The sequence below is a fragment of the Lolium rigidum genome, chromosome 6, assembly GCF_022539505.1.
Source record: "Lolium rigidum isolate FL_2022 chromosome 6, APGP_CSIRO_Lrig_0.1, whole genome shotgun sequence".
In the NCBI taxonomy this organism is placed as follows: Eukaryota; Viridiplantae; Streptophyta; class Magnoliopsida; order Poales; family Poaceae; genus Lolium; species Lolium rigidum.
The window spans coordinates 303,512,278-303,534,099 of NC_061513.1; the positions used below are offsets into that span (position 1 = coordinate 303,512,278).

At 48.0% G+C, this 21,822-nt stretch overlaps 2 protein-coding genes across 2 annotated transcripts; both read right to left on the reverse strand.

The window, feature by feature from the left end:
• Window positions 1-8,947: 8,947 nt before the first annotated feature.
• Window positions 8,948-10,159, reverse strand: LOC124664505 (transcription initiation factor IIE subunit beta-like). The gene is made up of 4 exons (XM_047202012.1): window positions 9,890-10,159; window positions 9,623-9,757; window positions 9,408-9,524; window positions 8,948-9,304 (listed from the first exon to the last, which is right to left on the reverse strand). The coding sequence occupies exons 1-4, from the start codon at window positions 10,154-10,156 to the stop codon at window positions 8,948-8,950; spliced, it is 876 nt and encodes a 291-aa protein (XP_047057968.1). The 5' UTR covers window positions 10,157-10,159.
• Window positions 10,160-12,355: 2,196 nt separating this feature from the next.
• On the reverse strand, window positions 12,356-13,510 carry LOC124659933 (transcription initiation factor IIE subunit beta-like). Its single transcript, XM_047197738.1, has 4 exons — window positions 13,241-13,510; window positions 13,008-13,139; window positions 12,804-12,920; window positions 12,356-12,703 (listed from the first exon to the last, which is right to left on the reverse strand). Exons 1-4 carry the CDS (start codon window positions 13,508-13,510, stop codon window positions 12,356-12,358), a joined length of 867 nt encoding a protein of 288 aa, XP_047053694.1.
• Window positions 13,511-21,822: the final 8,312 nt, after the last annotated feature.

Sequence of the window (21,822 nt, forward strand, 5' to 3'; positions counted from 1 at the left end):
TTGTTTCTATCATGCTGACGATACCTCCTGTCTGCATCAGACCGACGATATCTTTCATCGTCTTCGTCGTAGCGCCGACGTCGGTCATACTGCTGCTCATATTTGTTGAGGAGATGCACGGAGAGTGGGCGTTGATACCGTATGCTTCTCACCTCCTCCTCGGTTAGGTATCGTCTATCATCATCCTGGGGCCGGTCGCGTGGAACGGCCTCCTCTTTGTCTTTGCCACGAGAGTGGCTGCTCTCTGCTTTGCCCGTGCTATGGCGGCTCACCAGCCCTGCCATATTGACACCAAAGGAGAACCCTGGCTCCCTTATAGAGTGGCTGAGATCCACCATATTGACGCCAGGAGACGAACGTGTGCCTCCTTTGACCTTGATGCCGTGCAGACGGTTTTTCGCAAAGGAGCCGATGAGCTCGGCTTCACAGATGGCCTTCAGCTCATCGCATTTCTTCTTGTGCTCCGCAGGAAGATCCTCGTATGTGATCTGTTCCTCTGCCATCTCGGATGTCGATGTTGACGTGGATGTTGCAGAAGATGTCCCACCGGGCGTGCCAGAATGTGTTACCTGCCAAAACCCACCGGCGGGCAATGGTTAAGCAACACGAAGAGCCGGGAGGCTCCCAAGGCCGCTTAGTGGACCCTGGCACCTCGCGTCGTCCCGCAAGTCTTCCAGCCACGTCCCGGCGGTTGCTAGGGCGTGCCACCCGACCTAGACCCGATCAGGAAGGTGTTAGATTGCTTCGATTGTTCCCGCATGGTAGACACGTAAACATTAAATACGAGCCCTATCGGCTCTCAGAGTTGCCTCGTGGATCGGCTCAAAGAGCCGATCGCCCCATGGTTCATGTTGGATTTGCAATGAAATGGGGATCCTGCTTGATCAAAACAAAGCTAAACCGATCTACGACAGTTTAGGGTTTTCACCGCATAACCGGAACGTCCTACGTGTGATCGGGCCTAGCAGATACGGAATATGATGCAAACTACTCCTACGAGAGGCCTAAAAACCAACATAACGTTAATTCCCGGAACATCCCTTGTAGGAACGGTAAACAACACCTAACGCACTACCGGATCATCCGACCCCAAGCATAAGGCCTAACTATGCAGAATTAAACTAATCCTTGCGGAACAAGGAGCAACTATAACGGATCGGATCTACTAAGTAACGAACAAGCAAGATGCTGCCCTTACACCCAGATAGGTATAAGGGCAGCTAGGTGTCGAGGGACGGCATTGCCACGCAGATATGCACGAGAAAGCATCAATGCAAGCCCCTAAACACCTAAAGATAAGTAGTGCTGCTTCAGCACGAGCAGCACAAGGTAGACGAATAAACGTGTACTGCCTAGATCGCGAGATGCGATCTAGGCAGCATGATGCTTACCCGGAAGAAACCCTCGAAGGAAGGGGCGGCGATGCGCCTGATTTGTGTTTGTTGTGAACATGATTGTCCTCCTTTCTCGATAACCCTAGATACATATTTATAGTCCAAGGGACTTTCTAATTCAGGCGTGCACCTAACCGTGCACGGGCCAGACTCTACCTGTTAATTCTAAACACGATGCGATCTACTATATTACAGATACACGGGCAATTTAGCCCAAACTCTTAGCGCAAGGCCGCTTCAAAGATGCTCCACGTGTAATCTTCAAAGCCCATCTTCACTTACGGCCCATCTCCTGATTTGGCCAAAATCTGGTGATAACACATGCCCCCCTGGTTTTGGTAATGATAATTTCAAAACCATCTGTCTTTCCTTCGAGGGGTCGTGTCATGGCAGAGCAGAACCGTCGCAGTATTTTCTCATCATGACGACTTTCCTTCCCAACTTCTCTGCACGATTTGACAGTTTTGGCACCACGTCCTCGGGAACTTCTCGACAATTAAATTTCCACCTCCTTTTATTTAACCGCATCGAACAGTTCTCCTCTCCATCCCCTTCGCACCAGCACCTCCAAAAGCCCTCCTCTGCCACCATGTCTTCTTCTTCTTCCTCCTCATCGGGTCTTTCCACCCAATCTTCCCCTTTCCGCGAGCCGACACCGGAGTGGGACCCGCAGGAGGCCCACGCGGCCAACATCCGTCGCGCCATAGCCGACGGGGACGAGTCGAGCCACGACTCGTCCATCTGGTCCGAAGATGACCAGTCCTTAACGGACGGGGAGAGCGACCTCCACTTCCTCGCCATTGTGGAATCGGAGGAGGAGAGCGACGACGATCGCTTCTCCTGGGACGGTTTCTCCTCCGCCGAAGAGGGGAAGGAGGAAGAAGAGGAGGAGGATGACACCTCCTCTGACGAGCCGCCGGCCAAGCGTCTCTGTCCTTGGCCGGGCAACACCAGCAACTTCGACGGCGATGATGACGACGCTGACGGAGAAGACGAGGACAATGAAGGTCCCGCCGGTGGTCGCTACAGCAACGACGATGAGCCGGCCAGGAGCAGCGCCGACAGCGGCGATGGCGGCGATGAGGGCAGCAGCGGCCCCTAGATAGGATAGAGCTAGGAGTATAGTGGATAAGGCAATGTATCCCCTAGCTGTTCCTTTTGTAAGAAATCTGGCTATCAATGAAGAGTCCCCTTTAACTTGATTTTGCCGATTCCTTTTACGTTAATTTAGCCGATTCCCCCTCATCCTGACTTTGCCGATTGTTAGCCTAATCAATGCTTAATGAACCGATGACAACGCATCGGTCTTAGATCTTGGAAATCCAAATCCCCTGAGCTTAATGTTAGCTTTAATCGGCGAGACTCCAGAATTGATGCCTTCAGGAGAACTCTAGGACCATTGCTGAAAATCTTGATCGCCTACAACTTTCCTTGCGATGCTTTGTCTCTTTGCAACAGCAAACTGGCCCAAAGCCTATCAATTATGATGGCTCCCTCTTCAAACTGGTGGCTCTAGCTCCTCAGAGCAAAGAACCTTGAGGGCGAGCTGCCCCCCGAGCCTCAGTCAAGGCGAGGATAAAAGTGTACCAACCGAATGGGTCATCATCGGCTTCCCAATTGTAGTGCAGCGTCAGCCGATTCTAACCAAATCGGCTTTCAAGATCATCGATATTTCAGGGCGAGCTGCCCCCCGAGCCACTCCAGCTCTTCATCAGAACAGGGCAGGAAAGCTCACGCCCAAGGAGCCAATGCACTAGGATGGCTTTGGAAGGATCTTTGGAAGGATCAGCAGCTCCCCTGAATTAAGAAGCCTCAAACGAAGTGGCCCTCGACTCCTCCTAGCTCCATTCTAGCGTCTTGCTGCTTAGATTGGCTCATCACAGATCTTGAAGATTCCCTTGAGTCGATGGCCGTGCATCGGCTTTTAATTCTTAAGTCGATGTTTACGCATCGGCTGTGCCCAAAATTTTTGGATTTTCAATTTTTTATTCGGCCGATTTATTTATGCATCGGCCCCCCATGCTTGAGCTGTTCTGCTGGGCATTTGACATCCACTCCAAGCTTTGTATCCTCGTGTCTCACCCCTCTATGTGCCCCCCGAGCCGATTCTGTCAAGTATTTGATGGTATCGGCTCTTCAGGCATCTGTCGGATCAATGCTGAATACACACAAATCGTATGTCGAGGATAATTTTGGCCGATTGCGGGAATCGGCCTCCCTTTTCATTGCAATGCTTCGTGAAGGTTTAGCACTTCTTGGTTTCCCACTGTAGCTACGTGGCACGCTGGAGATAAGATCCTTTGCTTTCCATCTTTTGAGGGCCGATCGCAGGGATCGGCCTTGCCACGTACTTCCAATGTCTTGGACCTGCTACTCTGTCCGGATCACGGATACCATGTTTGTATCAGCCGATGTCTCTGCATCGGCATAAGCCGATGCATGTGCATCGGCTTTCGTCTGTTTAGGGCGCCATACTTTCTTTGGCGGGCGCGCCTTTGTCTCCAATGTTTGCTGAAGTTTCGCGGCCAGATCGGGCCGCGCTTTACGCAACGTGTGCAGTGCATCGTGCCTCGGCTTCTTCCAGGTTTCGCAGCCGCCGCACCCTACGCTTCGAGAATGGCTGAGTCCATCAGGGCACCACCTTGGTCGGTGATACCTATCTTCTTCTCCATCTGACTCCTCAAAGTCTTCTTCTTGAGATGACTCAGCTTGTTTATTATGAGGTGGGAGAGGCCCTAGACGCTCGAACACTGAGACTTCATTTGTCCTCCTCCTTTGCTGCTTGCATTCTGGCGCGTTCTCGATTGTTGGCAATCGGCTCATTCCCGAGTCCCAGCAATGTTTGAAGAAAGGACAGTCCCAAGTGCTTATCCACGTCATCTTGCTCCCTTGACCTCCCTCTAGCGTGACGCTCGTACCCGTCGTTGTTTCTATCATGCCGACGATACCTCCCGTCCGCATCGACCGACGATATCTTTCATCGTCTTCGTCGTAGCGCCGACGTCGGCTCATACCGCTGCTCATATTTGTTGAGGAGATGCACGGAGAGTGGGCGTTGATACCGTATGCTTCTCACCTCCTCCTCGGTTAGGTATCGTCTATCATCATCCCGGGGCCGGTCGCGTGGAACGGCCTCCTCTTTGTCTTTGCCACGAGAGTGGCTGCTCTCGCTTTGCCGGTGCTATGGCGGCTCACCAGCCCCGCCATATTGACACCAAAGGAGAACCCCGGCTCCCTTATAAAGTGGCTGAGATCCACCATATTGACGCCGGGAGACGAACGTGTGCCTCCTTTGACCTTGATGCCGTGCGTACGGGTTTTCGCAAAGGAGCCGATGAGCTCGGCTTCACAGTTGGCCTTCAGCTCATCGCATTTCTTCTTGTGCTCCGCGAGGAAGATCCTCGTATGTGATCTCGTTCCTCCGCCATCTCGGATGTCGGTGTTGACGTGGATGTTGCGTAAGATGTCCCACCGGCGTGCCGGAATGTGTTACCCGCCAAAACCCACCGGCGGGCAATGGTTAAGCAACACGAAGAGCCGGGAGGCTCCCAAGGCCGCTTAGTGGACCCCGGCACCTCGCGTCGTCCCGGAAGTCTTCCAGCCACGTCCCGGCGGTTGCTAGGGCGTGCCACCTGACCTAGACCCGATCGAGGAAGGTGTTAGATTGCTTCGATTGTTCCCGCATGGTAGACACGTAAACATTAAATACGAGCCCTATCGGCTCTCAGAGTTGCCTCGTGGATCGGCTCAAAGAGCCGATCGCCCCATGGTTCATGTTGGATTTGCAATGACATGGGGATCCTTCTTGATCAAAACAAAGCTAAACCGATCTACGACAGTTTAGGGTTTTCACCGCATAACCGGAACGTCCTACGTGTGATCGGGCCTAGCAGATACGGAAGATGATGCAAACTACTCCTACGAGAGGCCTAAAAACCAACATAACGTTAATTCCCGGAACATCCCTTGTAGGAACGGTAAACAACACCTAACGCACTACCGGATCATCCGACCCCAGCATAAGGCCTAACTATGCAGATATTAAACTAATCCTTGCGGAACAAGGAGCAACTATAACGGATCGGATCTACTAAGTAACGAACAAGCAAGATGCTGCCCTTACACCCAGATAGGTATAAGGGCAGCTAGGTGTCGAGGGACGGCATTGCCACGCAGATATGCACGAGAAAGCATCAATGCAAGCCCCTAAACACCTAAAGATAAGTAGTGCTGCTCACCATCAACGACGCTTCAGCACGAGCAGCACAAGGTAGACGAATAAACGTGTATCGCCTAGATCGCGAGATGCGATCTAGGCAGACATGATGCTTACCCGAAGAAACCCTCGAAGGAAGGGGTGGCGATGCGCCTGATTTGTGTTTGTTGTGAACGTGATTGTCCTCCTTTCTCGATAACCCTAGATACATATTTATAGTCCAAGGGACTTTCTAATTCAGGCGTGCACCTAACCGTGCACGGGCCGACTCTACTCGTTAATTCTAAACACGATGCGATCTACTATATTACAGATACACGGGCAATTTAGCCCAAACTCTTAGCGCAAGGCCGCTTCAAAGATGCTCCACGTGTAATCTTCAAAGACCATCTTCACTTACGGCCCATCTCCTGATTTGGCCAAAATCTGGTGATAACACCTTGAAGATTTCCAAAGCCTACGAGATCAGATCTCGTTGTTGATGTAGACGATCGTCCCCGGTGCTGCAATCCGGCAGCACTTCCGTACTCGGTCGCGCGTACGGTGTCGATGAAGCCCTTCCTCTCCTCATTCCAGCAGGCAGCGGAGGTGTGGTAGATCCCCTCGGAATCCCAACAGCACGACGGCGTGGTGGTGGTGGTGGAGGAGAATCTCTGCAGGGCTTCGCCTAAGCCGTAGCAGAGAGAAAGAGGAGGGAGGAGAGGTGGCGGCTAGGGTTATGGATGGGGGGCCTTGGCCGGCCACCCCCTCCCCTCTTAATATAGGTGGGGGGTCGGCCCCTAGGGCCCACCCATCCCCTTTGGCCGGCCATGGGAGGGGCAAACTCCTCCCCCAAGTCTTCCCCCTTATCTCCTAATTTAAACGCTTTATTTTAGGAGATAGATCTTATCTCTAATTTTAAACCATTTAAACTAGAGATAGATCTTATCTCTAAGGGGGGGGGGCGGCCTAGGCCCACATGTCATGGTGGGCAGGACCCACTATGTGGCCTCTCCCGGGGTGGTGGGCCCACTGGTGGCCCTCTAGAACCTTCTAGAAGCTCCGGTCAAAACACTGGACTTTTTCCCGAACCCCGGAAAATGACTTCCCATATATGAATCTTATTCTCCGAACCATTCCGGACCTCCTCGTGATGTCCCGGATCCCATCCGAGACTCCGAACAAAAACTTCGGACTTCAACTCATATTCCGAATCTACTTATGCGACATCGAACCTTAAGCGCGTCACCCTACGGTTCGCGAACTATGCAGACATGGTCGAGACTCCTCTCCGAGCAATAACCAATAGCGGGATCTGGAGATCCATAATGGCTCCCACATATTCAAAAATGACTTAGTGATCGATTGAACCATTTACATACGATGTCAATTCCCTTTGTCACGCGATATTTTACTTGTCCGAGGTTTGATCATCGGTATCTCCATACCTTGTTCAACCTCGTTACTGACAAGTATTCTTTACTCGTACCGTGGTATGTGATCTCTTATAAACTATTCATATGCTTGCAAGCTAATCAGATGACATTCCACCGAGAGGGCCCAGAGTATATCTATCCGTCATCAGGATGGACAAATCCCACTATTGATCCATATGCCTCAACTCACACTTTCCAAATACTTAATCCCATCTTTATAACCACCCATTTACGCAATGGCGTTTGATGTAATCAAAGTACCCTTCCGGTGTAAGTGATTTACACGATCTCATGGTCGAAGGACTTAGGCAACTATGTATCGAAAGCTTATAGCAAATTGAACTTAATGACTTGATCTTATGCTACGCTCATTTGGGTGTGTGTCCATTATATCATTCACTTAATGACATAACATTGTTATTAATAACATCCAATGTTCATGATCACGAAACCATGATCATCCATTAATCAACAAGCTAGTTGTACAAGAGGCTTACTAGGGACTCCTTGTTGTTTACATAACACACATGTATCAGTGTTTTGGTTAATACAATTATAGCATGAGATGTAAACATTTATCATGAACACTAAGATATAACAATAACTAACTTATTATTGCCTCTTGGGCATATCTCCAACACAACGTACAAACACAGAGAGAGTTGGGGGCGTGTCAAACAATTAATGAGCTAAGAGCATCTCTAGTGGCTCGTGTATACCATCGTCAAAACCTATTTAGACGACCGTCGAGCAAAATACCCTTCCTAGTGGGTGGTCTATATGGGCTCGTCGTAGCAACCCTACTACACCGACCAAGACGCCCACAACATGCTTGGCGGAATGTTGCAGGACGAGTTGGCGATACATGACCTCATCCAGAGTGGATCCCACGCGGCGTTCATGCATGACGAGTCGCTGGCGTTCATGCATGACGAGATGGGGAGTGGGCGCCGCTGGCTCCTTCTTCGAGCAACGAGGCACCATCGTCGAGGACCCGCACAAGGAACGGGCTTGCAGATGACGATGCCCATTGCGCTGCAAGGTGGGGGCGACGGGTACAACACCGAACAACCCAGACATCGCCTCCAGGTTAAGGTTGCGTGTGCAAGCAGCAAGGCTCATGTTCGTCATAACTGGCATCAAGGCCGCTGCCTATGGCTTTATGGTTGTGCGACATCGAGGCGACGAGTGGGAGTTGGGAGCTAAGCGGATAAATGAGAGTGGATGCTAAGAAGGTGACCAAAAAGGAGGTGGCCGGTGTGCGCATTTACGGTGCTGGAAAGCTCTGGCGTCGCCTTGTGGGCATCCACGTGGAGTTTAGAGCCGATGTCGCGTACTCGCTCTGTGCTGCCACCTAGAGAACCGGTGCCTCCATTAACACGACGACCAATCTACTCCACATTCATTAAAAAGGCCGACCGCCATTTTTCTCGCTGCAAGAATAGCTCCACTGCCAAATTCTAACGTGGCACGTGGCACCCATTCCACTACCTGTGTGTAGGGACTGACAAGTACCGGCTGTTTTACTAGGCTCGAAACTATATATACTTGCACATTGATTTTTTTATTTTATTTTTGAGGTTGGGCACGCTATGTGACCACAAATGTCTGTCAGGGACCCCAACAGGCCTATTTGTTGGAGTTGCCGGTGAAGATGCACTTAATTCTGCACTCATAATGAATGCCAGTTCATGATGGCATTCAGATCCCCAATTCCATTCCAACAAAGTGATTTCTGTTCAGGAAGTGCATGCACGGGGTGAATCGACTATTCACGTGAATTTTAAAATCGTTGTAGGCTTAGCCAATCATGGCGCTGTTAAAACCTTACTGTAGTCATACGTAATTCCATAACTTCAGAAGAAAATATGCTATACTTGTACACTTTACATTGTATCGGCAGGTGCATCGATGACATAGAATTACATCAGTCGCATGAAATCTTTCGTGTCCATGGGCAGCTCCAAGAGTCCAGGAAGATGTACGTTGGTGATCCTGGTCCTGCTCGTGATCCCGCGCTGCTTCTTTCTTGCCTTCTTGGGTTTGGAAGGCTTGCCGAAGATCTCCGCCGCTGCCCTCCGCTTGGCCGTGTCTGTCACCGGTTTCTCGCCGTTCCTCCGGAGATCCTTCTCGATGTCCAGCATGTCCTTGGGCAGCTTGATCTCGTAGAACAGCTTCTTCAGTTCACTGTCCAGCTCCAGCCTCGACCTCGGATCGTTCGGGAACACAATGTCTTGCTCGCCCGACAGCAAGTAGATGTCACCTGAGGATTTCAGAGCCTGCAGGAAGAAGAAAACACAGGTTAGTTTAATTTTACATATTCAGAACCAAGAATTAGTCCTCTCATAGGTTGAAGCCTTGAATCATAAACAACTTGGTCACCTGCAGATCGTCCAGCACAGATGGATACGCATCCTCCACCTCCTTGACCGTAATGCCGTCGCAGAACCTCCTGATGAGGGCAAGCAACTCGTCTTTCCCCGTCACGCCGTGCGTGGGCTGCACAATGGGGCATACATGTGTTGGTTCACTGCTCGATCGGCATGGCTAGCACTAGCAAGCAACGGAACAAAAACGTGTATACAACTCAACCGTACCTTGTAAGAGAACAGGCCCCTCCCGTCAAAGTGCACCTTGGGATTGCTCCTGAGGCTCTCGAAGACGGCGCTGTTGCCGGCGATGTCGACATAAGTCGCCTCGTTGATCTGCTTCGCCGTAAGAGCCCTTCTCGTCTGCAAGTTCAGAACACATCGGGATTAATATTAGTTGTTCAGGTACACATTTTTTCCCCAAGAAAGAAATCTGTCGTTTGTGCGCAAGAAATGCCAGAAAATCCTACATATGAAGATGCCAGATTAGTTTACCCTGTAAAGCAGCTCGATCACGGCTTTGATCTGCAATCCGACGGCGGAGTTCCTGACCGAGTGCATCTTTTGCAGCCTCGCCGTATCGTCGGAGAACCTAACCGCGGGCGCGGGCGCGGACGGCCTCGCCGTAGCCGGCCTCGGAGCATACTGCTGGGGCTTTGTTGGGGCGGATGACGGGGCTCTGGCCGCGGCGATGCTGGATAGGCTCACCTGGCACCTCTCCTGCTGCAGCTTGAACCGGTTGAGTCTCTCGTTCAGATCCATCTTGAACTCCAAATTTCCCGCCAGCAACGGAGGAGAAGATAGAAGGGGTCTATCTGCCTCCGTGAGAGTCTGAGACTGAATTTAGCTACGTCGGGGATTAGCGGTGTAGCTAGGGTTTCTGTTGCTAAATCTTAGTTGCTCTGCTTGAGACTGCGATGGCCGGCGAGGCGGTTTGGGGAAAGTGATCCAGAGACTGGGTCGGAACCTAGTACTATATAGACATCGATGCCACGACGGTACCGGACTCGGATTTTCGCAGGGCAGGAGCAAAAATTAAGGTCGGTTTTAAGATTGATTTGGTTGATACCGTGCCACGCGACCACGCTGCCCGTGCGGGTTCAACCGACCTCGGGCCCATCAGGCATAAGCTATCCTCATCAGCGTTCAAGAAAAGATAAACTTTTAGAGAATTTGCCACAAAAGTTTTAGCTTCTAAATAATATGCAGGACTTTAGGTGTTTAAATTTAGGTTTCACTAATAGAAAATAGCTCGCATTGACGGCATGGATTTGGCACGTCACTAATATGGCGTCACTCCCGTTCAAAAAAATGGCATTACTAGTACTCTCTCAGTCTAAAAATAGGTGTCTCACTTTTGTCTAGATATGGATGTATCTAGATGCATTTCAGTTAGAGATACATCTATAACTAGATAAAATTGAGGCACCTGTATTTAGACGGAGGAAGTACTTGATTTTGGCCTCGGCGACCCTCGCTAGGGTCACGAGAGGGGTGATGGCTGCTAGGAGTGTCTTCCGAGCGTTGCACCACGGACAACTGTGAACCCCTAGTTCCCACCAGAGCAACTTCACGGGACCTGCGCCAGCCTTCTTCTTCGGGGCTATGCTGGACCAAGAAGACGAAGAAGATGATCTGGAATGGCACACCCCTACTTGGTAAGCCACTTGCGGTATGCTACACTGGGGATGCGAGACACCCCTTTTTAGGATTTTTGGGGGCGCATAATCGATCCACACCTTCTCGCTCAACACAAAGGCTCAATGATTTTACCGCATAAAACCTACCGAGCGATCTCTATATGTTCTAAATATCTAGCTTGCTAAAGTTTAGTCCTACAATGCTAGTTGAGAGAGAGAGAGAGAGTGTGTGTGTTGGAGTAAAGAGGGATGTTCTAGTCTTTGTAATTGAGTGCGAAAAGAGAGCCCTTGCGCACTCCTCCTCCGACACTCACCTCACCTCGTCACACACGCACGTCACAATGCGCCGCAGGTTGCGGGGATCTCTCTGAACCGAGCTTATCTTTTCACTGTTTGAGAAATTAATTGTGTTAATAATTATGAGTTATTAACTAACGCGTTAACGCTGATGTTTCGTTCCATTTTTCTGGATTGCGGGTGACTTGATGTGGGCTGTCCCCATGACCTTTCTGAACCGCGCTTATATGAGGCGAACCCTAGCCTGAACGAGACACATATGCGACTGCCTCTTTTCTAGAACCTTACGCCGCCGCCTTCATCTTCCTCATTCCGTTCTTCGGCATGCACCGACCAACGGAACAGTAGGCCTCCGGAACCCTACCTCTCATAGACCTGTACGAGTGAGGGGCATCAAGTTTTTAGGGAGCGCTTGCGCGCGACTACCGGCAACACGACATCGTCCGACGACGAGTTTCCTAACAACGACTTCTTCCTGGACGTCGACGAGCTCTTCAGCAACCTCAACATGGAAGGCAACACCAAAGTTGCTGCTATTGCCACTGCCAACACTGTTTTTGATGTGGCCAACACTGAACCATATGTGTTTCTGGATTTACTAGAATTCATAGTTCTAGTCAAAGAAAAAAATAGCGCGCTATAACAAAATAGCGTGGGTCTAAAAATACGATATTAGCATGCTATAGCGTGCTATTAACGTAGCGTCGGCTCTCCAGATATGCTATAGCGTGCTATTAGCGTTGGAATAGCGCGCTATTTTTTTTCATGGTTCTAGTGCCTACGGTAGATGCAATCGGTTCATCTTGTCTAGATGCGATTTGTTCGTCTACTTTGTGGATCTTCTTGTCTAGTTTTCTTGTTTGTTTCAGTAGTTATGATTTATCAATTCTTTATTTGATTTTAATCATATGGTAAAAAAAAATATTGATTCAACACGTCTTAAGTAACTCCATAACTTCAGCTGAAAATATTGGTTATCCATATTGTCTCGGCAGGTGACATAGCAATTAGCCAATTACACGAGTCAGATGAAATCTTTTGTGTCCATGGGCAGCTCGAAGAGCCCAGGAAGATGTATGTTGGTGATCCTGGTCCTGCTCGTCATCCCGCGTTGCTTCTTCTTGGACTTCTTAGGTTTCGAAGGCTTGCCGAAGATCTCCGCCGCTGCCCTCCGCTTGGCCGTGTCGGTCATCGGTTTCTCGCCGTTCCTCCGGAGGTCCTTCTCGATGTCCAGCATGTCCTTGGGCAGCTTGATCTCGTAGAACAGCTTCTTCAGCTCGGTGTCCAGCTCCAGCCTCGACCTCGGGTCGTTGGGGAACACCATGTCTTGCTCGCCCGGCAGCAAGTAGATATCGCCTGAGGATTTCAGAGCCTGAAAGAAGAAAAACACAGATAATTTTAGCTTTACAGATCATAAGTTCATAACCAAGAACTGGTCATCCAATAGCTTGAACCATGAACAACTTGGTCACCTGCAGATCATCCAGTACAGTTGGATACGCATCCTCCACCTCCTTGACTGGAATGCCGTCGTGGAAGTCTGCGATTAAGGCAAGCAACCCATCTTTCCCCGTCACATTGTGCGTGGGCTGCACAATCGGGTATGTGTGTTTATCGATCGACGATCGACATGGCTAACAAGCAAACACATGTATACTCCGACCATGCAGCCTTACCTTGTAAGAGAAAAACTTCCCGTCAAATCGCACTTTGGGGTTGTTCCTCAGGCTCTCGAAGACGGCAGTGTTGCCCGCGATGTCGACATAAGTCGCATCGTTGATCTGCGTAGCCGTAAGAGCTTTTCTTGTCTGCAAGTTGAGAAAACAGATCAACGTCAGTCATTCAGGTCACGGAGAATTATTCCCCCAAGAAAGAAATATGCCGTTCATCAGGTTGCCAGATTAATTACCCTGTAGAGCAGCTCGATCACGTCCTTCATCTGCGATCCGACGGCGGATTTCCTCACTGCGTGCATCTTTTGCAGCCTCGCCGTATCATCGGAGAACCTAACCTTAGGCGCGGGCGCAGACGGTTTCGCCATAGCAGGCCTCGGAGCTGGAGCATACTGCTGCGGCTTTGTTGTTACTGACGGGGCTCTGGTTGCGTTGATGATGGAGAGGCTCGCGTGGCACCTCTGCTGCTGCTGCTTGAACCTGTCGAGCTTCCCGCTCAGATCCATCTAAAACTAAAAGCCGGGGAAGATGATTTCACGATTATTCCAACTGATTCTGGCGACTTAATTTGATCGCGCGGGTGAAATCGATCAAGCAACGAAGGAGAAGACGGATCTCTAGCTAGGGTTTCGGGTTGCTAGATCGATCCTCTAAGCATGAGACGGCAATCGCGTGCAAAGGGTCCGCAAGAAACTACTCCTGAGGTTAGGGCGGACCGTGTATATATTGACGCACGCACGCACGGAACTATCTCCGTCTCCAGGTCGGTATCGGTTCGGGGTGGTGGAGAGAGAAATTAATTGAAGGTCGGTGCCTGTACTGGGCTAACGCGCTTTAGGCCCATCGCCCATCTTTCGTCAAGTTCACATAATGTCCAAAATAACTTTTAGGGTCGTTCATGTCGAAAAACAACTTTTAGGGTCGTTCACAAATTTGCCAAAAGGAAAACCATTACGACTTTGAACTACACAATTTTGGAGCAAAGAAAGGTCGGGCACGAGGGGCGTGATTGGTTGCTTGCGGCTGCGTTTCTCGCATTCAGCGGGTCAAAAAAGGCCAATTGGTTGCTCGGCCCATCTTAAAATTACAGTCCGCACGCCTCTTAAAGCATCCTTTTCTCTGCACACGGACGCACGCTCGATTCCGCCATTTCCAGCGAGCCAAACTCGGACCGTGCGAAAAGGGGAAAAGCTGTGTACCCGCTCGTGCAAGCTCGGTGATGGCGCGAGCACGCGCACAGCACCGAAAAGTTGGCGGCGGAAATTACATCATGTCCCGCCGGTTTGAACCATATATCATCGCTCGGCTCACCGCCCAAAATATCGCCTCTCCTTTCGAGCTCTTCTTCGCGCGAGGAGCTCCCGCGACAGTCAGGTAAGAGGCGGCTTCTACCTGGTAGCTGCTGGATAGCGGCGGCGAGCAGACTTCCACTTCTTCCGCAAGCTCGGCAAGTGGTTTTCTCCGATGGCGGTGAGTCTCCAAACCCTAGCTTGGCAGGATATGTGAGCACGTCGTAGATCCGAGAAGAGGATTCGGTAGATTTGTGGCTGCTTGTTGGTTGTTGGTACTAATCTTTACACAATCTTGCTCCATATATGTAGATTTTGATATGTTGCTAGCCGTTGTTTTCATGTAGCCATTGTTAAGGTTCAAGCTTACAACTGTATGTCTGCAGATCTGCAGGAAATCTTGCTACTCTAGGTCATATTTGTAAGCCTTTGCGGTATATCTAGACAAAATTTTGGAAATTAGATGCCAGTGTGATATATTTAGATATAATCTTTCACGTATGTAGTGTTTTTAGGTTCAAGTTTGACTGTTTTTTACCGACATTCAGGTCAATCGTAGGCCCTGTTATGAATTGTGTTCTTCCAGTTCTAACTGACCTCTACCTAGGTGTACACCAACGATGACTTCGAACATGCCCTCATCGATATCCAGGACATAACGTCCTTTGTTAATGAGACCTAAGAGAAACCACTGCTAGCACTGACGTACCCATAGGAGGCAAAGATCAACTCGAAGCACGGCATGCGTTTGCTATTTGTTGACGTGCAAGACAGGTTTGCTGCTTCCACAGTCTCCAGGACGAAGGGCGAAGGTGATCAAGGAAGGTAAAGGCCCACAGTACCGGTGTGTTGAAGTAGGAGAAAAACCTCCACAAAAGGTATAAGACTAGGAAGGAGGCAAACGAAGTTTACTCTGAGTTCTTAGCGCAACATACCACCTTCTATGTACCTCCCAAGATCGAAGTTCATGAAGCTCTCAAGATCGTAGGTGATGGTGAGGCAGTAGCCTGAAGAACTTCATCATCATCGTCCTAATGATTTGAATCACGTATTATTTGCTACAGTTCTAATCTTGTGTGATCACATGTCTTAAACCCTGAACTCATGGATTGTAAGCTCACCTACTAGACATGCAAGGTGATTGTATCGGACCTTACGCTAGCCAATCCCAAAAAAAACCAATTTGTGGCCAACCAATCAACTGGGCTATAATGCCCTCATGCCGCTTGTGATATTTTTAGCATCCAAACGTATTGCACATATATACTGGCCCAAGCCCAACCTCAGCTTTTCCTCATGCAACATTCAAAACAGGAAAATTTCGCTGCGAGCAACCAATCACATCCCAAGCTCAAAATCTGCAACCTTGAAGAATTAACTTTTGCTATCCTATGATACTAGATTACTAGTATCAGATGCCTTCATGTCCTGGCAGTGGTTTGCCTGTTTATACATAAATACAATTATTCTCAGCTTAGATAACCTCATTCTGGCAGCAGATGTAACCGCTTGAATCCAAATGCATGCATTCATAAGGCATTAAAACTGTTGACAGTGCAGCGATCCATACATTACGACCATAATATTGTTCAATTTGGATAAAACAGCATAGATAACTAGACGACATAGTACCAGTAACCAGATGAGATGGACACAGCTGACAAAGAGTACGGACAGAAATGGAGTCTCAGAGACTCAGAGTTCATCTACCGGATGGGAGTTTGGTAACTGAGTAGCATGGAGCTTTGGACTCATTTCAGCTCAATGTACACGGGAGATTGGTCGGGAGACCACATGGCCTCTGGGACGAACAGGGACGCGGCCGGCTCGTAAGGGCTCCGCAGACACCCGACGCTCTGCGTCTCGCCGGACAGACAGAGGGTCCCCTTCCGCGTGTACAGCAGGATCTTGCACTTGAAATCGTCCTGCCCAGCCGGCTCACTTGCGAGGTGGATCACTGATAGTGTGTACCCCAACGGCACGCTCCGATCGACCACCAGCAGGAACACCGCCCCCTTGCCGTCGAGGACGGACACAAAGCGGGCCGACTCCCGGTCACCTATGCGCATGGCGCAGAGGTTGCCCGCCATGACGCCGCTGTGCAGCATCCCAGGGTGATCCATGATAAGGTGGTCGCGTAGAGGTTTGCGGGCGTAGGGGCGGCAGCCGGCGATGGGGCAGTAGCATGGAGAGTGGAGGCATGACGATTCATGGGAGAGCTTCTCCGTGAACAGGATGATGGCGGTGCAGCCATGCTCCCTGAACGAGCACTGGGCGGTCATGCCGCCGAGGATGTTCTCCACGGCGTGGCAGCGGATGTCGGTGGGCTCGCCACACACGCTGCAGTCGTGCTCGACCGCTTCGCAGCAACCTAAGGATGTCATATGGCCATTGATGCACTGCAAACGGAAACAGGAAAAACAAAAGCATACGAGTGTTACTGAACATAAGTGCAAAAGCACGACGCACCACACTCGGTGGCCACTGCTGTCAGATTTCGGTCATACGATCTATGTTTGGTGGAAGTCATAGCAACTTTGTGAATGAAAAGTACATCTACCAGTGGACTTCCGAAACTTTCAGCTCAAACTCCGCTACCATGCATATATACGACTATCATGCTAGTAACAGTTTGTTGAATCTGGGTCCACTGAGTGATCCAGATAGTTGATACTGCCATACAAGATTTACAATTATAGATGTTGGTCATGGGTTCATGCCGATTGGCAAAGATACTAAACAACCCCAAGGGACTAGAGAACATCAAGCATAATGAAATGAGTTGTTAACAATATATATGTCCACATCGTAATATTTATATTACTTGATGCTAAAATGGATGTATCTACAACTAGATACATCCATTTAAATATGAATAAATAGTCATAACTCTAGGAGTAGCATCATGACCAAAACATCAGATTTGTTACAAGTGAGCTATCAGAAATAATACAGCAGCAACAACATATAAAACACCAATAAGTGGCAATACTTCTGCATGCTTTGCGCCCGGGCGTAGGGAAAAAACTGCATAAAGTGTCAATACGTAACTAATGGCACAAAACTAAATTGCAGCCTACATGAATCTAATTAAATTGGGTAAATATTCTACAAGGGAAAATAGTCCGTGAACTGCAGTTTCTGTACCTGGAAAAGGGGTGGAGCCAATGTGCGGAGGCAAACAGAGCAGTCCAGCAACTTGGAGTCTAAGGTGACAGTGACCTGCTCCGAGGCCGCAGGCTCCGTCGCGGACTCAATCTTAGCCTTCTTCGCGGAGCTTCTCTCCTCCTCCCCCGACCTTTCCATACGAGGCATCTGTTGATAGCCCACAGCGAAATGCAAAGTTATTGATCAATACAAGGTATAACAACCAAGCAAAAAAAGACGATCCTTTAGAGACTTCAATGCTCTTCAGATGTCCGGATTGAAATTTGTATACAGGACATCAAAATGTTCAATTACCCGTCAAAGACAATCTTTGATCAGGCCATCGAAATCCACGTTCTTATATATGATAATGTTTGCAAACTCGCTTCAGATTGGGGCCCTATCATCCGAACACAAGGGCTTAACTGAAACTTTCTCACCCGTAAAACAAAGGACCCGCAAAAAAACTGCCTTTTCGGTATACTTTTTCTGTTGTATTGCTACCGTGTGTCTTATACACCGGATCATAGAGATATCCTTGAACAAAACATAGCTCATCGAAAAGATCTCGGATGACCCACTAAAACACGATAGCCAGTAAGAAAATTAAGGTTTAAAATAGTCTGCTAAATGAAATAGTGGTGGTCTCCTTCAAACGTTATGAATGCTATATCGTGCTAATAGTGTGCTATATTTCAAGTAGCGTTTTAGAAAAATACCAAATTTAGCCTAAAAATAATGGATTTTGCCAAAAAGTGAGGGATATATAGTCCAAAAGTGATTGAACCATACGTACATAACCACTTAAAAAATAGTTCTCCAATTATTTGCAAGGCTAACATCCCCGTTCCACGAGATAACATGATAGAATAAATTATTTATTAAGAAGCATCAGCATAGCGATGTTATCTTTCTATTCAGAAGATAAACCAATAGATCACAGTTCATCACCACAAAAAACTTAAAGAAGCTTCTTCTTTTCTTAAAGAGGAAAACTCAGGATCTTGGGCCAAGAGGCTAGAAAAAAATAACGGGCTAACGTTATGTAGTTTTAGTGCGATATAGCATACTATTCCCAAATAACGTCATAGTGAGAAAAATTACGTAAATTTAACATGGACCCTCCAGATATGCTATAGCATGCTATCGGTGAAGAAATAGTGTGCTATTTTAAACCTTAAAGGAAATAGATGCATATTTGAAAAGCACATAACTGCATGGATAAGCTCACATTAACCCGTCAATTTTGGATCCAATTCGATTTTTCTTGGGAAGTGTAGGATATAAATTCGAATGGATTAATATATATTTATACAACCCAAAAAAGGAAACTATATCGAAACCCTAAATCTCCCGCCGTCACACCCCCAAACCCAGCAACGAGCTACTCCACGCGTTCCTCCTCCTCCGCCGCCACCGGTTGCACCAACCACGGGCAGCAGCGCCAGCAATACCTCTAACTATTTTCTGCGTCACCGTCGTGCCATCGCCTAAGCACCGGTAAACCCATCGCTGTTGTCCCGAACGCAAGACGCAGATTTTCCATGCACGCGCGCTACTAAATGACTCCACAGAATAAGCTAGTGCCAGATCCATAGTCCTGACACCCACGAAGGTATGAAGCCCATTCTACTCAGCACGCAGTGGATCGCGGCGACGTGTACTTGAAGAAAAACTGGATGGAGATGAGAGAAGTGGGAGGCAGTACTCACCTTGATAATGATGGTTGACCAATCGACCGATCTCCCGCTCTGTTGATTCGAGTCTAGTTCATGTCGAGCTCTTTGCGATTTTTCGTTGTGCAGTTTTCGATGGAGAATGGTCTGTGTCCGTAGGCTGTCACCTACTACAGTAGTAGTATATATATAAGGGAAGCATTTTATGCTCTTTATTAAAAATATATTTTGGCAATCTTATTAGATATTTTGTGTAGTCTTTATTCGCAGTTTCTAAAAGTAGGCCAAGGTTAGGATTTTAGGCTGTCACCTACTACCGTATGCATAGAGGCGTTTGCTCCGGTACAAACCTCTCCCCCTAACTCAAACACATCAAAGGCTAAAATCCCTTATACCTCTTCATAATTAAACTTATGAAGAGGTACAAAACGATTACATCTGAATTTAAATAAATTTGCAACGTTCTTCTCGAGATGGAGGGGGTATTAAATTAAGTAATAGTCTTTTGGTTCGCGATAGATTTTTTCCCCGGAGGGGGTTGGGATTGAAAATCAAAATTTGAAATCAAATTCCTCGGTGTGCCCATTTACAGAGGGTTCTGGTTAAAACCTAAAAAATTCAAATATTTCAATAGTTATAATTATTTACTTGGGTGCTCGGGAAATCCGGTTACCGGATGGTAACTGAATTCCCCGACCAGTAACCAAAATCTTGTTCCTCAAGTAACAATGATCAAGCTAATGGTCGTTCCACTACTTTCATGTCGTGTCACCCCACTATCCACCTAATGACTAGTCAGAGTCCCCTTATACATGGTCGTGCTACCACAACACATCTCATCATCCATAACAACATATTTGGTGAATTACTGCTATGGGATTTCCACCCATAACATTATCAGAAGCGTTGTCCAACAAACCAACCTAACAAATTCGATACACTTATTGAGTACTTTCGAAGGAAGGCGAGGACCTCTAGTGAAGATAAAAGGCTGGCTATTGTTCATTTTCATGTCCGTTGATCCCCATATTCACATATGATCATCACTGCCTCTTTTAGAAGGATGTGGGGGTTGGAAGAAGTGAAACGGGTGAGATGCTTCTTCCTTGATTGACATCTAAATGAGACAATGAGTTACTACAAGCTGTTTTTAAGATGTTCGGAGCATGAATGAAATGACAATGTTCGTACTTTGAAGCGAGTCAACCAAGCAGAGAGAGAGGACCTCCCCATTCGATCCGGTGTTGGGCAATTGCACATATATTTGAAGTAAATTTGGTTGAAGAAAATTGGTACAAATAAACTATAAAATAATAAAACAAAGTAGAAGACTACATCTCTTCATCTTGCCCGCTCCTAATCATCCTCGTCGGTGTGGTAGTGGCGGTGACACATGGTCTCGTCGAAGATCTTGACGGTGAGCATGCCGTGGCCATCGTACTTGAAGACGACAAAGTTCCCGACGTCGATGGCGTGCGCGCGGGCAAAGTGCTTTCAGCCATTATGGAGGAACACATGCCCTTCACCGTCGAAGAGCACTTCCACAGACCACTGGCCGGTGGCGCTGCCAGACACACGCAATACGACGCCTCAGGGCTTTGGCCCATCGACGATTGATGCATCTAAAATGCATACATGAACTTTGCACTTTATTGACACATATTCTCATATATTATATTGCAACATACATGATATTATTTCCATATTTTATAATGATTTATGGGGATTTTACCTATGATCCTCTTTATTTGGGTTATTATTCTGCATAATAAGAAAATCATGTTTTGTGTATTTTTCACTTTCAGAGACCTATACAGAGTCAAATTGAGCTAAAATTTCGGGGACGTAAATATTTCATCATAAGAAGCACCTGGAGCACTTGGACCTCACCTGGAAGGGCTGGAGGCCCAAAAGATCCTAGGTGGTGTGCCCATACAGGGGGCGCTTCACCCTAGGTCTTTTCCCCCTCGACCATCCGATTCACTTCAATCTTTTGCCCACGAATTTTGTTTGACCTAATATATGACCCCCAGGGCTCCCTAGAGGCCGGGGAGTGCGGCAAAACACAGAAATATGAATACGAAGGCTGCAGCAGCGAAGATTGGAGGAGGAAACTCCGCCGGAGCTGCCGCCGGAGGGATCTCCACCTTCTCCAACGTCTTCCTCATCAACACCATGATCAATTGGGAGTAGCCCACCTCTGGAATCTGGATTTGTGGTACTATCTTGATCTATCTCTCTCTCTTGTTCTTTATAGATCTTAGTACCATATGAGCTCCCCAACATGATTATGGTCATATATGTAATTTTTATATGGTGAATCTTTATTCTATGATATTGTGATATGAGATTGGAATCTATTATGTGTGAGATGTATTGATAGATGCATATTATATACCCATTCTTAAGTATTGGTTTTGATCCAACTAATATGCAAGAACGTGTATGGGGAGATGTATGTATTAGATGGAGTAGCATGGTTTTAGTGATTGGATAGTGACCATAAATTCGTTGATCTATTATGGTTTTTTCCTTTTCCTTTGCTACCTCACTAGGGATAAAGTGAATGCATGTGCTATGTTCGTCACGTGACAGAAGTAATGATCCTGTTTGTTCAAGGTAGCATATTTGGTATTCAAACATCATGTCAAAATACTTATGTCTATGCTCTGTTAATTCTTAACACAAGATTGCACGGAGTTTTCC